This window comes from Lepidochelys kempii, chromosome 14 (assembly GCF_965140285.1).
Source record: "Lepidochelys kempii isolate rLepKem1 chromosome 14, rLepKem1.hap1, whole genome shotgun sequence".
In the NCBI taxonomy this organism is placed as follows: Eukaryota; Metazoa; Chordata; order Testudines; family Cheloniidae; genus Lepidochelys; species Lepidochelys kempii.
The window spans coordinates 10,287,414-10,308,091 of NC_136393.1; the positions used below are offsets into that span (position 1 = coordinate 10,287,414).

The following is a 20,678-nucleotide window of genomic DNA, read 5'->3' on the forward strand; positions in this document are numbered from 1 at the left end:
TGTAGGTAGAGCCTACAGATGCACAGATACAAAAATTTGGATCCGTCTCTGATCCACAATAATTAACTTGTATCTGACTCACGAGCTGCACTCTACCTTTTATATGTATCCACATCTACATCCACACCCACACAAGCACCTTATCTCACTGTTAGAGCCCTGCGTGGATACAAAAATTTGGATCCGCATCTGATCCCCGATCCGCAAAGATGGTAAACAATGCAACCGCATCTGCAGATGTGGATTTCCACAAATATAAAGTAGATATCCGCAGATTTGCAGGGCTCTACCTGTAAGAATCACAGTGGATGTTCAGAAGAAAACTGAAGAGTAGGGCAGGATGTTGGCTTTTCAGCTCCTACTCAAGTCAATGGGAACTCCCTGGGTGCCTTCAAAGGTTAAATTTGGCCTTTTAACTCACATGATGATTACAAAAAGTTGTGACATTTCACCAAAAATCCCTGGAGATTCTGTGCTCACATGGGAATTTTTTTTGCTCCCTGTAGAACTTTTAAAGCACAGAGGGCGGAATCCAAAGCCCACGGAAGTCAAAGGAAAGAGCTCATTGACTCAGGTCTGTGATCAGTAATGTTCCTCATCAGAGCTGGCAAACAGAGTGAAGTGACAGGTTTGTAAGTTAGATTCCTCCTTTAACAAGAGTGGATCTGCTTCAGCGCTAAGCTGCCCCAGTGTAATATCGGGGATGGGGGAGAACTCTACAGAAATCAATGGAGTTCTGCTGGTGAAAATTAAAATCAAGCCTGCGGTTTCATAAACTCTTGGTGAGAATTTAGTGCACGTGAAACGTGACAGGCTGGAGAATGAAGGCCTCCAAACCAAACAGGCACAACACATACAATAGCCGTTTGACCTTCTCTATCAACTGGGCCAAAGGGCCTCAAAACTGGCCTGAAGGGATCACCTGTAGGGCTAGTTGAGGTGCAATTCAGTTTCCTTACCCATCAGTTGAGTTAGGTGACAAGGGGCTAATTATTGTGGTGACAATGTTAACGAAGGCCACAGCTGTAGGCTGAGAACTGGACAGAATCCACTAACATATTTCATCATGGCCACTGGTCAGATGTTAGATTTTATTTATTTTTTTAGTTTGGTTTCAATAAAAGAAAATGCCCCTCTCAAAACCTCTAGCACACTGGTTCATTACGCATAGAGGGAAAGCATCTGCACTGGATCAATAGCCCGAAAGCCCCCGCCTTCTCCTGGAAGCCTTTCTAGTTCGCATCCATTTCATTAATACTAATGGGATCTGTGCCAGAGTTCCATGCCCTGAACTCCTCTTGAGGCAATGGGAGGTGTGTGGATAAATCGATAGCAGGATGTGACTTTAAGTGTCTGCACAGAGAGGAAAACGGGCACCTGTTAAAGTGAAGAATGTCTTTTGATAGTGAAACTGAGTGGTTATTTTTAATCGATGTAAGTGCTTTGACAACGGAATGGATGCTGCTGCAGCCATTTGAAGGGATGTAGCCGTGGGTGCAAGCTCCCTGTGATGCAGGTCCCTTTCCAGAGCTTCCTGTGGGCTGCCACATCTCTTCCAGTGCAGGCTGCTTCACATAAAGCATGACTGAGTCCTAAGGGATAGCATTAAAGCTGCTTAAATGGAGATGCCTTGAAGCCAAAGTAGCTAACTTTCTGCAGTGATGGCAAGAGCAACGGGAGAGTTGGTCAGTGAAAGGGTGTGAGTGATAAAATAATATAACTTGTGCTGAATTGGGAGTCGGTGAGTGTGCATAAGAGAGTGGTACCTTCCGTGCTGGGAGTGTGGAATGGGGCTTCAGTGGGGGAATCAATTAATAGGAGGCTGCAAATGAAGATTGCATAGGGCTTTCAATTCAACGCATCCTCTCTTTTGGTTGCCCTTCTTGCTTAACCTCCAATTCTGCCCCGTTGTTGTGTAAGTGGCACACTCAGTGCCATAGCAGTGCAAATTGCACCCATCCGGCATGATTCTCCATTGCCTTGCCCCTTCTGCCATCATCTCCACCAACACAAAGTGAGGGCACAGAGGATTTTGCCGATGCTTGGCATTGGTGCAAGTGGCTGCACAAGGCACCGGGCAATGGAGAATTAGGCCCATTATGTCACTTGCATCACTTTTTATGGCACCCCAGAATTCTACTCTGAGCCCTTTGTGCCAGGCCCATTCTCTTACACCAAATCAGGATGGTTTCCCAAGTTGCAGAGAAGCAGCAAGCAGTACATACAATAAGAATCAAGGGCATATTCTGGCTCCGCTGAAGTCAATGATTGTTTTGCGACTGACTTCAATGGGACTGGGATGTTCACCCCCAGGGTAATGAGAAGTGGTTCAGAGCATCTTCAGAAGTGGAGCTTTTCACCTATTTTACTGCAAACTGTAGAGAAATAAAGGGACTTGACAACATAATTCCATCTCATTTCAAGGTCTCAGTGTAACTCCAAGAGGTCGATGTGATTGGCCAATCAGCTAGCATGCGCCTCGCCCATTTGGCTTAGAGAAATCTAGATTTCCATTCCATAACTCATTCCCTAGCTGCATGCAGGAGAGATAATATTTTCACTAAAATGTAAAGCCAATCGGTTTTCTCCCCAATACCATTATAAGGTGTCTCCTGGGATACCTGGCCAGTCACATTTAATGAGCTAGGCTTCTTATACAGTTTAAGAGTATTTGAAGCATTACAGTATATAAATTATAACTTAATTGCAATTTCAGCTTAATTGCTGGAGAATATGCCTACACATTTCTTTTCTTACTACCATGCTGGTTTAGACTCCAAGTACCTTATCTGCTATTTTTTCTTTTTTTTTTTGGCTGCCTTCTGACTCCTTTTCAGAGCTGCATTTATATAGACTCCTTTGCTCTTTACAATGTTTGGTTTGTGTAGTAACTTCAACACTGTCTTAGATCTGGGATCACACAAATGCTCTTGTGGTTTTGTGGTTGCCACTGAAGATTGCAGTATGTGGTGGGCTGAGATATTTTCGCCAATAGGTGGAATACAGCTGGTTTTCATTTGAGAGGAAAACTGACAAGGCTAATACGTTTTCACAATAATTCAGTACCAAACATGGGGGTTTAAAGTACTCTCCTAAGTTTTCTTCAGAATATATATGTGAACTGAGACACCCTAGAGCAGCAGGGACAGTTGCTGCATCTACAGCTCTCCCTGCAATTTTATACACACACAGTGGCCTCTTTGGAGATGCTTTGGAACTTAGTTTTACTGCACATGGGGTGGCATGTCCCACTTCGCTGCCACTTGACAACTGCTTCTCCCCCTGCCGCACACAGATCCCTTCCCACTCCCATGCTCAGAAGAGCCAAATTGGTCCTAATGCTTGAGACCTGCTGGGTTTCCTGGGTGAATTTCACCCTTCATGCAAAATACATGCATTCCCCCAGCAACCCGAGAAGGTTTCATGCACTAGGACCAATTTGGCTCTGCTGAGTGTGAGAGTGTGGAGGGACTTGGGGAGAAAGCAGTTTTAAAGTGGGAGCACAGTGAGATATGCCACCATGTGTGAAGTAACACTAAGCTCCAAGGCAGCTCCAAAGAGGCTACTGCAAAGGTGGATTTGACTGCACGACAAAGATCAGCACAGTCATGGTCAGCTGGTCCATAATTATGTAGTTTTAAGTGGCCACCAATCTCTACAGAGGGGGTGAACAGTTGTGTTGGCCCATATTCCAACAGCTTGAGTTGCAGGAGAGTAAGGGCTGTACAGCTGATTTGTGTCCTGTCCTGTAGATGGACTGCATCCATAAATGCTTTGTGGAAGAGTCATAAGTTTCAACCAGGGAGTATTAGTTACCAAAATAGTTTGCAAGAGTCACCCTGGTGTAAAGGCCCCCTAGCACACAGATAACCCGCCTCTGCCTGGTTCTTTGTGTTGTCACTGGATCACATTGTCTTCAGATCATTTTTATTGACAATGATCTATTCCTATAGCTTGTGCCCTTGAAACAACTTTCATTTTTTTTCTTTGCAACCTGCCAATGAGAAAAAAATGTATGTCCTGTAGAAGAGAGAAGCTATGAGCCAGACTAATGCCCTGTGCTTGGCATTGGCTTCCCTCACACGGAGGGAGTCAGTTCTATAACCAAAACTGAGACATTTCTTTACAACATTCTAGTGTAATTGTCATTTGATTTTATCCATTACAAAAATCTCTTTTATAAAAACAACCATTGGAGAAATTGTGCTCTAGGTTTGGAATTTCATAAAAAATAAAATGTTGACACCACTAGTCTTTTTACGATGTCTACAAATAATTCTACTTTTAGATTCCAAATTATAGACCTTAAAAATCTCTTTGGTCTACTCAGACACAGACTGTTACCTGTATATAGTCTAAAACTTGCTGGTGTCTTTGTTTGGCAGCAGCAACTTCCCTGTCTGAAATTGCTTCCCTTAGGGACTGCTGGGTTTTCAGAGAGTCCAGCTCTATGACAGCAGAAAGGTGGCAATACAGACTAATAAATTTCTCCTTGTAACAGCAAAAATGAACTGTGAAAATGACAGAGAAAAAAATAATTAGTATTACATTCCGCTCCTGAAATCCTTACCTTCTTGAACACAAATTTTAATTAGACAGTTATTGAAATTCCTGATGGAACACGTTGAACCAGAAATAAATAATAAAGACCTGATTCTCCTCTCACTTGATGTCTGGGTTTCAAGGATGTTTGTTCTGGTGAAACTGATTTTGAGCCCTGCCTGGCCTGCTGTTTTTGCCAGGTTGTCTACCTTTGTAGCTTTCCAGAGGTGTCACTTAATAGCGTGATATCATCAGGAAAGTCTAGGTCTTCCAGGCATTTGCCATGTACCCAGGCTATACCATTGTCTGTTTGGCTAACACGCTTCATTATCCAGCCTACGGCTATGCCAAACAACAGTGGAGATAAAATGCAGCCCTATTTTACACTAGTTAGTGTCCACAAAGAACTGCTCAATAATCAGAAATCAGGGCTGCAGCACAGCCAGACTCTGGGCAACCTAATGAATTTGGTGACACCACCTGATGGGTTGGAAGAGTCAGCAAACCTGCTATGAGGCCTAGCAGCAGCAACAGGTGGCTGCTCAAAGCATTTGCCCACAGCTGCGACAGCTCCTGCCTTGCCTCACTCCAGGTAACTCAGCCTTGACCCGCAGCTCTGATTTCTGTCTTTGGCTCTGGCACCTGGCCTATGACACCTGACTCCTGCTCTAACCATTGGACATGACCGCCCACATCCCGATCACTGACAGTTATTCACCCTTGCAGAGAACTTCATGTCTCTGTACGTGGCCTTGATGATGCTGATGACTAACTTTAGTCCTTCCCACAATTCTCCTCTTCTGCCCAAAAAGGACAGACAAATTCACCCACAGTTTACTGAGAGAGAATTCGGAGAGCTTACTGCAGTGCAAAGAACCATGGGATATGTCCCCACAAGTCCTAGTGTCATACAGGAGAACCAGTGTGGACACAGCAGCTTGAGCAGGCCTGCTCTCACTCAAGCAAGGCTAACTTGAGGGCAATAATTAAAGTGTTGATCACTGCAGTAACATACCCTGTATTTCAGAAAATGCCCCAATTTGGGCAGAACAATTATGCTTTTCGGGGTCTTTCCTCACAGTCCATCCCCTGAAAATTCAGGCATAGGGAGAAAGAAGGAAACCCAGAATACAACCTCTTGCTTACTGGGGACCTGGTACTGTCCCTACAACTTATCAGAGGACTTCAAGTTTCCTTTGTACTTTACTAACCTCAGTCGTATAGTACATATCTTGGTATGGTAGTGAGGTACTTTTTGTCTTGTTATGGAATGGTTTGTTAACCATTTGGCAGGGGACTTAGAGATGGGGTAGTTGTGCCTGTGTTCCAATCAAAAATAGAGAAATATATTTTTCTCTCTTTTGCACGCCACGTGACAGAACAAATATAGGAAATCAAGCTACAACAACTTTGTTTGTAGAATAATAGAGGTCTAATCTGAACCCAAGAACCCCAGAAAATGGAGAGTCAAAGACAGAATTCTTTGCTCTGCTTTCTCCCCTCATTGTCTCTAGATATTGCCAAGATCTAGTCTGAACAGTGTGTGGTCTTACAGCATATATGCCATATGTGCTGCACTCTTGAGTGAATTACAGCCGTGGTTTCAGCTTCAGTGCTGAAGTTCCTAGCCTTTGTGGTTTTAAGGCAGAGCCTTTAATGTTACTTTAACAAATGTTACTTCAACATAGTCTTTTGTGGTTTTGCAATTATATATTTGGTAGCCACCAGCTAATGGGGAATGGAAGCTTCTAATATTTTCGATGTGAAACACAGCCATTTGATAGAATGTTGGGGAGACGTATGTAATAAATCAGAGAGAACGTATCATCGGCTTTCGGCCATAGGATTGGTTACTTTTTTATTTAAAGAGTAAAATTTAGCCTTCATTGTTATTCTTTCCACTATATTACACATTCTTATCACCGGAGCCTCGCTGGGCAGCGAGGAGTGGGCCCAGAACGCCGTAGGAGTGATCACCATTTCCCTACTGCATGCAGCAAGCTGTCGCAGCTACACTGCCTCACCCTGGTCTATGACTAATCTATGGAGTGCACAAGAGGCAAGACTCATTCCTCCTAGGACCTATGCATCACACAGTGAGGTTTCAGTGGTGCACAGGCCCTCTGCCCAGGAGGGAATTTCAGCCAATGTGAATGCACTTAAGCAAATCGAGTTAATTTCTCCCCTCTCACATGGGCAACATGGTCTGTACCCAGAGCCTGACTGTAGATCCTGAGTTACCCTCTCCTTACCTGTCTGATCTATTATTTTACCACCACACTGTCTCCAATGGAATTTTAGAATACTGCCTAGGAAATAACACAGCTGTACATCCTCCTGGGAAAGAACACAGCTCCACCCTAGTCAAAACAGCGGTGAGCTGGCCGCTCTGCATCTGAATTGACTCAGCTTTAGCAAGGGCAGAAATGAATCCATGAGGAAGAATGGTCCAGGGGTTAGAGCCCTAGACTAGCACTGGGGAGACTGCCTGTGTGACCCCAGGCAAGGTAATTAACCTATCTTGGCCTCGGTTTCCATCTGCAAAATGGGGATAAAATTTCTTGCCTGGTGAGGATAAATATATTAAAGATTGTGAGGTGCTGGGATAAGAACCCAAAATAGATTTAATTGGGGATTCAACTGAGTGACAGAGGATAACACACCTGTGACTTGAATGCTTGATTTCTCTATTTCTGAATCACAAGAAGCATAAAGTGTAATCTCAGTACATCCTGCTTCCTTATATTTCAATCGGCTGCATTCTCACATTCCTTGCCTTCTGCTGCGTTGTTACAAGACCCTCGTCTGTACAGGACTAGACTCAAAAGCGCGACCCTATTCACATCCACTATATATTTGAATGAAGACAGAGAAATTGAAACTGGGCTATTTGTTTCATGACTATATTCTATCTTGCAGCTAACAGCGTGTTGATAAATCTCTACTTTCAAGCTTGCCAATGTGTGGCCCAAACCACTGAGACATGGGACAATGACCAAAATGTAGAACATGTGTGCTTTGTTGTGTGTTGCACCCTAAGCAACATTCATGTTTTTTGATGTATAAATTTTCACCACTAAATCAGCTTTGTGGCCTGGTAGAGGTTCAGTGAGGGGAAGGAGGCCTGTTACAGAGTGAAATCTGGTTTACTTGACTCGCCCAGGGCGAAAACATCCTTCAAAACAATTTTATATTTAAAAGTGGGTCTCTGTTTCTGGTCCAAACATGTAACAACATTCAGGTGTTCCAACGTTTGGAACCAGTGTTCTTATCCTGGCTCCTGGGAGGTTTGGAGAGAAAGTCCCTGCCTGGGTTTCTTATGGGATACCAGGTTGAGGAAGGACTATGGAGGAAGGGGAGGTCTCTGTCCAGTTACCCCCAAAACAGACCATTCTTCAGGCATAGCTCTTCCTGTATCTGGTGTCCCAGGAGACACCCGGGCAGGGATTCCCTTTTCCTAACCTCCCATAGCCTCCTGCTGTCCAGTTCCTTCTTCCCTATCACACTCAGTTCATGCTACCTTCTCACCTGCCCATACACAATTCCTAATGCAGCCCCCCCTTCCCAATTAATACGAGCTCCCCTCTCCCCCTGCACACACAACGGATGTAGCCCCCCCTTGATCAGTGAATGCAGCCTGAGAGACACACAATTACTGCAGCCCTTCTACCCCCACCACGAATGCACTTTCCTGCCCTTCCCTATCTTGGAGTGACAGCTTTTGCTGGGGTTCAGGGACTGCCCATTGCTGCCCCTCTCTTGCCTTCCCCTCCAAGGTGACTGAGCGGAAGGGGAGAAGGAGGAAACAGAAAGAGGCCAGGAGTGTGGGGCTGGGTTTTCCCCCGTGTCTCTCCTCCAGCAAATATGTCAGGCTCAGTAGCTGCCTCTCTTATCCCCTCTCTGAAACCTACTGTGAGATCCTCTGTGCTGCTCCCCTCCGCTCCATGGAGGGAACTGAGAGAAAGGGGTGTCAGGAGCATCTTTTCCTTCACCATCAGTCAGCCAGGAGATCCCGCTCTATGGAATGCCACCCCAGCATGCACTGCAGTGGGACAGGGAGGTTGAAGTGGCTGTGATGCAGGATTCTTCCTCGCCTCACCATGGGGATTTTGCTGCATCCCTGTACTAACACTGGGCCCTTTGGTATTTCAGGATGAAAAGCAAAGAGATGGGCCTGATGTGTGAACATCCTTAAAGCGCCGGGGTCTCAGGCCCTGAGTAGGATCCTCTATAGCAAAAGCTGCAATAATTCTGCACTATAAAACTGCAAGATCTGTCCATTGACCTACTTCTTCTCCACGATGATGCCAACCTCACTTCAGAATAAAGACATTTTTGTGGCTGCTCTCAGAATATCAGGCTTGGCATCTTATGAGCAGTATAACCCCCCACCCCCGCATCCTCCTCCTCCATAATAGACTAGGGCTTATGCTTGATAACTGTGGGCTTTTGCTCTATGCTTTGCATTTCAATAATGATGGCTATAGTATATACTCCAGCCGCTATGCTCCTTCTATAACTTGTACACAGTTATAGGTAGTGTTGTTGCCAAAGCCATCATGTGATTTATTGACTCTCCACTGGGACAAGGGGGAAAACAGATACAACTTTGTGATTTTATTATAAGGAGTCTAGGTTAATATTTCTAGGTGAAGCAAGCTACTATACCGAGTTCAAACATCTGAAGAGGGAGGTTAAGAAATCCTGAATGTGGGGTGTAAGGATTATTCTGTCCTGGGGCAGTGCAGACATCGTCTGAGGCGGGGAGCAGGAGAAGAAAGGAGACATTGTGACCCAGTTCCAACACCTCCTGTGTATACAGACGGAAGTGCTTAGCCTGCAGAGGGACACGCGCGGGGAAAGAAGTGGGAGAGAGTTACAACATGGCACTTATATAAACAACACCCCAAATGGTATAAAACATTAAAGCAAACGTGCACAACATCAAGCTTGGAATTTTTATAAAACATAAATATTAGGGGGACTTAAACTCGGGTTAATGTCGCTACATAAAATCAGGCTTTAAAGCTGTAATGTTCCACATTAAAAAAAAAACCCACACAAACAACCCCCCTGAAAACAACATTTATGTTTCTTATTAGGCAGAAAATGATCACATGCCCTATGCTTTTCAAGATTATGATTGCATAATTATGTGAAAACATGAAAATGGATTCAATTAAAAGCCTTTAAGATTCAATTTAGGTCTGGTTAAGAGAAATATGCGAACCCCCCTTCCCCCAACACAGGACTGAAAAGATTTAGCAAGTGCTGCATGAAGGGAAACCGGCACAAATAGTAGTTGGATGAAGGCTGTTGTGTAGCTGCCGTGGAAAACACTGTCTTTGTGTTCTGTATTTGTATGGTGCAGGCTACAAGGGAATCCTGGGCCATGATTGGGTCTCCTAGGTGCTACCACAATACAAATAATAAATAACAACACTTATATACCGTTGTTGAATCCAAAATTAAATTCCTTAATCCACAATTAAGGACCTGATTCAGCCAAGCATTTAAACACATGCTGTAAGGATGTGTTTAAGTGCTTCATTGATTGGAGATGGAGCTCAGCATGTGCTGAAGTGCGTAGTTGAACTGGGGCCTAAGGAACAAATTGAATTCTGACTTACACTCTGCCCAGTCCCCACTGACTTCAGTAGAACTCCATTAGTTTTTTAAAAAGTGAATAATTTGGCATGAGCACTCCAAGTCTGCCTGGGGACCCGGTAGCATGGAGCCCCGTATAGGATTCTGAAATGGGAGGAAGTGGCCGCAAATCTGCAGCATGAGGCACGGGTCACTTGCAGGTTTAAACTAGTGTAAATGGTGAATTCGCTGTAACTTGAAGGCTTTAAACTATGATTTGAGGCCTTCAGTAACTCAGCCAGAGGTTAGGGTCTATTACAGGTGTGGGTAGGTGAGGTTCTGTGGCTTGCAATGTGCAGGAGGTGAGACTAGTTGATCATGATGGTCCCTTCTGACCTTAAAGTTTATGAGAAAGTCTTAATTTTGGATATACTTAGGTCTTATTTGGATTTTGCATTGGCACAGGGTCTGTGTGGGGCCTAAACCCAGCCCTTCAGTATTAATAAAAAAGTTTCATTGAAAAGTTGGACTAGATTTCCATTTACACTAAGGCCACTTTACACCTCTCTGAAGTGTAAACAGCCTTTAAAGCGAGTATACCAATAATGACAGGTTTCAGAGTAACAGCCGTGTTAGTCTGTATTCGCAAAAAGAAAAGGAGTACTTGTGGCATTTTAGAGACTAACCAATTTATCTGAGCCTAAGCTTTCGTGAGCTACAGCTCACTTCATCGGATGCATTCAGTGGAAAATACAGTGAGGAGATTTATATACACACAGAACATGAAAAAATGGGTGTTATCATACACACACTGTAAGGAGAGTGATCACTTAAGTGTGTATGATAACACCCATTTTTTCATGTTCTGTGTGTATATAAATCTCCTCACTGTATTTTCCACAGTATGCATCCGATGAAGTGAGCTGTAGCTCACGAAAGCTCATGCTCAGATAAATTGGTTAGTCTCTAAGGTGCCACAAGTCCTCCTTTTCTTTATACCAATAATATAGTTCCACTGTAAGGCCTCTTTTACATTGCCAGAGCAGGTAAAGTGACCTTCCTGCACATAAGAATTAGGCTTATGGGTTTTAATTTTTTTCTTCCATCACAGCCACATCTTGGCTTCTCTCTTAATCTTTTCTATCCTTTCTCCAGCAACTTCTTTACCTGTTCAGATTTGCTTTATTCTTCAGTTTGCCATACAGCCAGATTCTGATATCCTCACTCACCATGCATTGTATATTGCTATACAAGTAGCGTCACTAAAGTCAGGGCGAATACTTGTGTGAGCAACTGCGCACAAGTGTAAGTAAAGGGTAGGCAATCTGGTCCATCGTGACTGGGCATCTGCTGCTATTTTGGCCAACTCACCAGAGACCTATCGGGGACCTAAAAGAACGAGCAGCTATAGCCTAAGTTAAAGATCCAGAGTCCCTTGCAGGGGCTGTAACAGACCCATATCTCCCATGGCTTGGGCACAGAGGTGGACTGGTAGCGACCACTTACCAGTGGCTTACAATTGGATAAGTGTCTTTTGTTGTATAACCACAGTAAGTTCCTACTTCATGCAGCGTTGTGTGAGTGAAAAATAAATTATAAACACACTATAGGCTTGCTTAATGGCCGATGTGAAATACATTTGTGTTGGGACTTAGTTCAGTTCCAACTAGACAGGTCTCCACTACTACGGCTGGCCCTAATGGGCATTTTTAATGGCAGCATCAGCAGAGGCCAAGGATTGAATGGGCTATGGAGGCTCACCTATGCTCTCACCTCAATGGGTGATATCTCAGTTGACACACTGTGTGAAATCCTGGCCCCAGGGAAGTCAATGGGAGTTTTGCCATTCACTTCAGTGGAGCCAGGATTTCATCCACTGTTTAGGGAAGCTTGCACTGCTCCTGCCTATATTATCCCTATTTAGTGGGTGGAGGATTTCAGTCTCCAGGGCAGTGAGTCTGGAAGACCGGAGCTACATTTTCAGAAGCACCAAATTTCCATTGGATGTAAAAGAATTTAAACTCAATAGTACATGTTGGGCCAAACTTTCAGCTGGCCTTCTTATAAGTGCTTACAATAGCTGCAGATGCAGCCACAGGAATTTGCAAATTCTCCATGGCCATAGGCAAATACATATTTGCCCTTGCAAGTAGGATAAAGGGACACCTTACTGCTTGATGTGTGTGCAAAAGTGCCTGTCTGCTCATGCATGCAGTTGCACAAATACAAAGGCATGTGCCTGCAAATGCAAATGAGGAAGACGACTGAAAAATTGGCCCTGTTGATTGAGTGTTTTAGTCCCATATATTCATATACTCCAGGAAAGCATGCTATCCTAAAGGTGATTTTTACCAGATGATATTCCCAATACACTTAAAATAACCCTAGTTAAATAAACTCTTTCTGATTGCTTTGCTTTTGCAACTCTAACATGTAATCGCTAGTAGAACTATATACAGTTTTTAGATTTCATTCATGTTCCCAAGAATCAGTTGAAAAAAAATAAAGGTGATAAATGTCACAAAGCACAATACCTGTCGCAGAGGTAGATTGATCTGTTTGAGGAGAGCTTTCACTGCCATCTGGAGCTCACAGAAGAACAACTGAGTAGGGCAGTCTGAAGCATGATCCACACTTTCCACCGATTCCAAGCCAGAAAGCATTTGGAGCCATTCCCACTCATTTCTGTATGTTGAGTCGAGTTAAAATTAGAAATATAACAAAAGTTCAGTGCACAAGGAAGAATTTACAGTATGTGCATTTGGGATCGGTTGAGGGTTTAATCCTAAAATAGTCAAATGTTCTAAAATGATGCAGTCCTGCTTGTTTGTGGTTAAAAAACCTAAAAAACCTAAAACAGTTTTCTGTTTAATTTTTCTAGCACGTGTACATCAAGCTGACCCATTCCTTGCTAACATCTGAAAATCGACTGCCTTTGAAATATTTCAGCAAGATTTTTTCTTGGAGAAGAACTCCATTCCATGTCCTTTAAAACATACGTTGGTCTACAGCTGCTTTTACTGACGAGTTCAATGTCTGATCAGCTGCAGACATCTCCTATACTGAATGCAGCCAATGAACTGGATTCAGCTCTAGAGCAGATGAGCATAGGAATGGCACTACTGGATCAAACCCATAGTCCATCTAGTCCAGTATCCTATCTCTAACAGCGTCCAGCATTGGATGCTTCAGGAGAAGGTGCAAGAAACCCCACAATAGGCAGGCATGGGGCAATCTGCCCCATATGAAGGTCTGAACCTAATTCCTAATAGTAGAGATTGTTTTAAACCCTGAGACGTGAGGTTTTGCATCCCTTCCAAAACTGTTATTAAGAGATCCAAGAAAACACCAACCAGCAGCTCATCTTCACAAGAATCAGAAAGAAGCACTGGATATATTTGGTACATGTACCCTGGATGCCAACACCATCTCCCACATGAAGCTGTCAAGTGCAAACCATCTGGTGTGAGGAAACGAGGATGCCCAAGAGATGCTTTAAGAAGAACCCTTAGAATTAGGCAGAATAGTCAAGCTCCACACCACAGAGCAGATGGAAGCAATAGCAAATGACAGAGGGGAATAGAGGATACTAGTTTCTGCCCTGTTTACCAAGGGAAGGATGTAATGTAATGTAAAACTGTTGTTAGTATTAACTATTACAATGCTGGATGGTCTTGTTATCCATATTAATGTCCAGCCCATATTTGAATCTTGCCAAGTTCTTGGCTGGTTGATGGAACCATGTGGGCTAACAAACAAACAAAACAAACAGAGGAAGAAAGAAAATGCACTGATGCACTGCCCCAGGGGTGAGGACTGTGGAGACAGAACCAGGAAGAATGTGTTGACCCAACAGAGAGCACATCCAGAGCTGACAGCATTTGAACAAATGTGTTTTTTCAATCATCATCTATTTTATCGTTTAGGGGCAGGAGGGAGTTACAAACAAGGTATCACAGATCAGAGTATATTTTAAACTGACTTAACACCCTCTTAGGCCCTGATCATTCCCCCACTGAAGGTCAATGAGGAGACTCCCATTGGATCAGGCCTTTCGGTCCAGATCCTACCATCAGAGTCATGTTGGAGGACCCAGGCAGAGCCCCAGGATTGGGGTCTTTGGGCCTGAGCCATATCCCAGTGAAACCGATGGGATTTTCAACCAGTACGGGCTTTGGATCAGGCCCTCTGTATACCAGATAGATGGACGTAAGCATGTGCACATTTGAGATCAATATGGAGCTCTATGATACGCAGCTTGTGCCAAACTTAGTTGACAATTATACCTGCTCAACCAACAATAGATTCAGTGGGATTATGACTGAGAGTAGAATTTAGCTCTAAATGTTAACAAGTAACGTGATAGATGGTCGATAAGGGGTATACAGTAGAATTCATAAACTAAATAAATATTATATTCCAAGGGCTCTGCAAGGTGGTGAGTGCTCTGGTCCTGAACCAGCAAAGCACTTAAGCACATGCTTATCTTTACGTGGGTGTGCAGTCCTCCTGACTTCAATGTCTCAGTGCCTAAATTTCTTGTTATCTCAGGGCCAGTGTGCTCAATGTTTTGTAGGTTGCAAACCTCTGAGTTCACTTTACTCCTCTTTATTCAATGTGATGCAATTATTGACAGTACTGTTGTGACTATCAGCATTAATTATTAGTTATCTGCATCTTCTGTTTCTATTTATATAGTAGGTTTCAGAGTAGCAGCCGTGTTAGTCTGTATCCGCAAAAAGAAAAGGAGTTTTTCCACTGAATGCATCCGATGAAGTGAGCTGTAGCTCACGAAAGCTTATGCTCAAATAAATTGGTTAGTCTCTAAGGTGCCACAAGTCCTCCTTTTCTTTCTATTTATATGGTAGATTTCATATTTGGTGCCACATAAACCAAACATATTTTCACACACTTGGCACTTGAGTTTCCAAGTTTGATCAACTGTCTTAAACTAATGAGTATTTAAAAAAAAATCACTTACTTGGAAACATTGCTGTTGTCTCGGATTTTAACATGACACAGAATGTTGGGCAGCTTTTGCAGTACAAGGACTTTGATTTGATCTACAGAGCTGCAGAGTTTCAGGTAACCCAGATACAAGCCAGGAGGGAGGCGCTGCTGGCTTCTTTTGTGGTAGAAAAGTGTTTCCTGTTCGAACAGAAACATTCCTACATATAAATGCCCGTTTTCCCCCAGATAAGAAGAGAGATCTGCTAATGCTTTTATAGCAGGTCTTTTGCTTTAAGAGTGTCCTGAATCCAGAAAAACATGTAAGCACATGCTTAACTCTCGGCACAGCCACAATCCTCTTGCAGTTAGGAATGTTAAGCTTGATGCACTGAGGCTACTCGTGCTTAAAGTTAAGCATGTGCTTAAATGTTTTGGTGGATCAGGTGCTCAGAGTGCTCAGCACCTTGTAGGAGTCATCTGTAAAACAATAACTATCCAAAAATAAGAAGCATGTTGCAGTCCTAAAGCAAAATTCTCCTCTCTGATCTGTGCTCCGGGCTCTTTTATGCACAGTGTAAGTCGCCAGTGAACTCCTTCTACAGTTACTAACATCAATGAGGAGTTTTCTGTGTGCACCAGGTTGTCAAGTATAGTACCAAAGTAAAATGTATTGTCAAATGAATTACTACATTTTCAACACAATGAACTTTACCATCAAAAAGAGCCTGGAAAGGACTGGCACCGATGTTCTCTTTGCTGTAGCTAGCAGACATTAACCGGGCTATGTATAGCATTCCCCAAAGACTACCTTAATAAATGAAGTTGACGGCCATCCTGAGTAATGTGTCCCTCTGCAATGAGTAAGGATTAAGCCACCTGGCCCTCTGCCTTCACCCTTGGAACCATCACATTATTTGCCAGTGCTATGCTTGGCTCTAACTAGTGCAATTAGATCTTCATTTTCATGAGCACTTCATGAACAAAATACCCGCCTGATGATTCAACATGTAATACAAGAAAGGGAGGGCATTACACAGGAATGTGCAAACCATTAGGGGGAAATTTTTCCACTAGGATCTCTGTGGAAACCTGATCGGACCTGTATTTTGTGTTTCCTGATATAAAACTTTTGCCCAGATTGGGATTTTTTGCACCTGTGAGACATATTTTATATAGTACGTCGAGCACCAGATCAAGTATATTTTATTGTCATTTGGAAATCTTTTAATTTACCCCAAACCTTGCAATGTGTACATATGATTACCCATCAGCTTCTGGTGCACAAAAGCACACAGTCACCACCCAAGAAAATGACCATAAATCACAATTAGCCACAGTAGTCAATATCTAGCTGAAGTGACCCAAGACAGAGCTAAGACAATAACTTGTCTGGAAGTATTTCCAATGAGGAGGTGATCCCTAGGTTTAGAGAGAAGAGATATTGATAAATCGTTCTGTAGGATATATCCTGCTGTCACTTACACACAACTTCTCTTGACTTCAATATGAGTTATGTGCATGAGACAACAGAAGGATGTGACTTTAATAGACACAGTTCTGCAAGGTACAGAGCACCTGCAACTCACAGATGTTAAATGGGAGTTGGGGGTGCTCTTCACCTTGCAGGATCACTCCAATATCTTGGCGTCATTCCACCACTGAAGTCCACTGGGAATTTGACGTAAAAACAGATGGGAGGATATGGTCTGTAGATAATTCAATGGGAGCTGATTTCATTGGGAGTTGAGGGCCCTCAGCAACTCCCAGAAACTTGAATTTGTCTGGGTTCAAAAATAAAACCTGGTTTTAGTGATCAATCTCTGATGGAAAAATCATATAGTCTATAATAGAAAATGGTAGCTTCTCTATAGCTGTTCAGAGCCATCCTATAAGAGAGAATTACATCCCTTGCTATACAATTCTACAGCATGGTTCCAAAAACCTACAGAAAATATATCAGTCTCCTTTATATACTATAGGTCTTTAAAGTCATTTCTATAGAATCTTATTAGTTTTATTCATATTAAGAGCTCAATCCAATGCCCATTGAAGGCAATGGAAGACTTTACTCTCAATGGGAGCCTTTCCATGCATTGTAATGGGCATTGGATCAGGGTCTAAAACCTGTAAGACTTTTCCATAAAGCATGCTCACAGTCACAGGCTTTTAAAAATTAATAAAAGTGCTACCTGGATTGTTATGAGCAAGATGTCTAATGCCGTTGGCTCCTCGGGAGTTGAAAGGGATTTTCTCTGGCTTTGTAGCTTGGATATTTGCATCCATTTGCCATTAAAAAATGAATAGAGAGTCTCTACTTCTCTTATCGTAACTATCAGGATATTGCCATGTCTGTCCTTGATTGGCTCGTAATAAACTCTGCCTAAGTTGTGAGTTCCCAGCAAGTTCTAGAAAGGAAGCAGATTACAAAGGACAATATTAGCCATTACACATCAGGAGGGTGACATTTCCGGCGTAGGCCTAGCTCTGTTCCCACTGAACTCAATGAGTGTTTTGCCACTGACCTCAGGAGGAGCTGGTTAGGCCAATGCAAAGCACTTCTGCTATTTCAACCCTATGTCCAACATCATTCAGCGCAATCAGAGAAAATTCTGCCCTGGGTTGCATGTGTGAGAATTGCATTGTAGAATTTGGGGGCAATTCCTCAGCTGGTGTAGACAGAGGTTACTGGTAAATATCAATCTGATCATTATGACAAAAGGTCTTTTTAAAAGACCAAATTGCAATGTGATTTACATACACAACCTAGGGCAGAATTTTTTTTCTAGTTGCATCAAGGTCTGTGAATATAGGGTGGGATTTTCAAAAGCACTCAGTGTTGGCCTAACTCTGCTCCCATTGACTTCAATGGAATCAAGCTGATTTATATTGACTGAAGATCTGCATACACATTCCAACCTATCCAGGTCTGATTGTGGGATACAATGGGTGTCAAAGATGCTGTACAAGGGACACCAAAATGACTGATTCTGGAAACTTAAAATGCTGTTGAACTCCCTCCTTTAGGGTCAGTCACTTTCTATAAATTCAGGTTCATTATTTTTTCTGATGTAATTTATTTCCAGCAGTAAAAGTGAGGGGACACCAAATATGTGCGGAATGCAGGTCAGGTAAATCTGGGACTAAAATGAGTGATGTCTCTTGACAAGAGGGACTTTTGAGAGGTATTGATCCGCCCCTTTTATTTTGAAAACCAAAAATGTGCTAGACAAAAACAGCAGAGACCCTAACAATCTGCCAGGCCAAAATTTTTCTGGCAAAATATCTGAAGATTAAATAAATTTATTAAAAAGAACAAAACTAACCTCTGTCAAAATCCCTTTCCCCACATAGGAAGAATCAGCCTGTCGATGTGAGCACACTGACTTCAGTGACCAGCCACTGAAGAGGTTCCCAGATGTCTTAAAGAAAAATGCCTAACATTTAAAATATGCTCATGACTTTCGGAGTTTTCAAGAGATCTACAGTAAGCTGGTAAGGGGTGGAGATTGTTTAAAAGGAAAAACTCAATTGACAATGTAGCACATTGTACATATAGGAAAGTATGTAGCTGTACTTTAACTTAATGACATTCTGCACTGATAGATTACCCTGAGTTGATTTATCTGCACTTAGCAGGCACTATTTACTTATAATCTGTATTATTAAATTGTTTATAAACTAAGCACTCAAGGTAGTCAGTACAGTGGCTGTCATTTATAAGTAGCTTTAAGTAGCTATTTTAGTTTTATGTAGCCCTCTCTAGGGCATACTGGAGAAGGCTATGTTGCCACATGCTCTTCTTTTTTGCTGCCTGTAAAGATTAGCCTCCTAACCCTACCAGCATGGCAGGGGGTAGATTTTGCAGTATGTACTGGCATATGTGTCTAGGAAGGGGATGGGAGACAGTACACTAGCCAGAAGCTGGTCATATATTTGCCATTTTTAATTAAACCTGTTGTAATGGGATTATTGACAGCACTAGATTCTGAACTGAATTCCAGCAGACAGAATGGAAGAGCCTATGATGACTCAAGAACATATTGCTAGTACACAAGCAAAAAACATTTCTGAGCCTCCCCCCGCGGTGTGGCATTCTATCACTTATGTTTTGTTTGCTCTAGTTGTCTAATGGTAGCAGCAGGCAAAATTACAATCCCCAGTCTCTTTGAGTCCACTGATCCAGTCCCTTACCAGCTGTGTTGTCACTGATTTCTCCCACTCTGTCCTAAGTTCCTATGGAGTCAGTCTGTTAAACAGCCTCAATAAAGTTTATTCAACTGTATAAACTTTATTGAGACCCTTCCTGGGTAGATTCCATTAGACCACATACTGCTAAAGGTTGGCAGATTGGTGACAGTCCTATGTTCATCAGGGGACCAAACTGATAGAACAAATGTTTAGGATGATAAATTTGCCAAAAAAACCACCAGAGCAGTATACCACAGGGACAAACACACCATCTTTCTATGCTTCCAGCTCTTCTCTTATAACTGCTGCTAGCAAATCGAATGCAATGTGCCCAATATCTTGGGTATCTCAAAATACAGTCTCTGTACATTTACAAAGAGTATTAACAACAATGGTCTGTTAAAGACAATCTGCGCAGGCAAAATTAAACTCAGCTCAGCATAGGAATGTGTGCCACAGAAACCAAGCTCGCTGCTCTATATGGAGGCATTCAGCAAATATGGTGAAATCTGTGAAGTGACCACTCAAAGCTCTGACAAGCATCTATTGCTTAAAATAGGTGGTTCTATAATAAGGGGTATGTCTACACTTCAAGCTGGGGGGATGCAGGGCGGTCCCAGCTCAAGGAGACATACTCGTGCTAGCTCTCATCAAGCTAACATAGTAGCTGTGGGGGCATGAGCTGCAGAACAGGCTGGCTTTCCTGAGTACACACCTAGGGTCACGAACAGGTACATACTCGGTGTGGCTAGCCCATCCTGCCACTCACATCGCCATGGCTATTTTTAGCACAGTAGCTTGATGAGAACTCCTGCAAGTTTTCAACTTGAGCTGGGGCTCACATCCCCTCCTCGATTGGTGCAGTCATAGCCGAAGAGGGAGCAGACGTGTACTCCAGACATTTGCAGATATTTTGGGTCTACCTCCCAAGACAGGTGGCTGCCTGGGAAGGCTGGTCTCGGGCACAGCTTTCATTGTAGATAAATAAAAAACTAATATAAAGATATTCCTAATATGCCCACATCGCTAGTTTGTCACTAGGTGCCAGAATATCATGGATACCATAAAACTCCGTTTTTGACGTGATCTGGAATAGGAATAAGAGTGGTCTTGTAGTGACACACCAGCTGGGACTCAGGCAAGCTGGGTTCCTTCCATGGCTCTGCTCTAGATTTTCTGGGTAACTTTGAGCAAGTCATTTAAAAAAAAAACAAAAAAACCAAAACCAAAACCCCTCTGTGCCTCAGTTTCCCTATCTGTAAAATGAACTAAATACATTAATGTTTGATTTAGTTGGGGATTGGTCCTGCTTTGAGCAGGGGGTTGGACTAGATGACCTCCTGAGGTCCCTTCCAACCCTGATAATTCTAATGTCCTGGTGATTGGGATGGGGGGGCATAGAAATACTCAGA

At 42.9% G+C, this 20,678-nt stretch overlaps 1 protein-coding gene across 1 annotated transcript in view; it reads right to left on the reverse strand.

The window, feature by feature from the left end:
• The window catches only part of ANKFN1 (ankyrin repeat and fibronectin type III domain containing 1), a 98,294-nt gene that overhangs the window by 7,983 nt on the left and 69,633 nt on the right, over positions 1-20,678 (reverse strand). The window contains exons 11-15 of the mRNA XM_073311045.2: positions 17,268-17,483; positions 15,110-15,276; positions 12,663-12,813; positions 9,211-9,379; positions 4,345-4,511 (exon numbers count right to left, since the gene is read on the reverse strand). Coding sequence (XP_073167146.1) covers positions 4,345-4,511; positions 9,211-9,379; positions 12,663-12,813; positions 15,110-15,276; positions 17,268-17,483 — 870 coding nt within the window. The remainder of the gene's footprint in view (positions 1-4,344; positions 4,512-9,210; positions 9,380-12,662; positions 12,814-15,109; positions 15,277-17,267; positions 17,484-20,678) is intronic.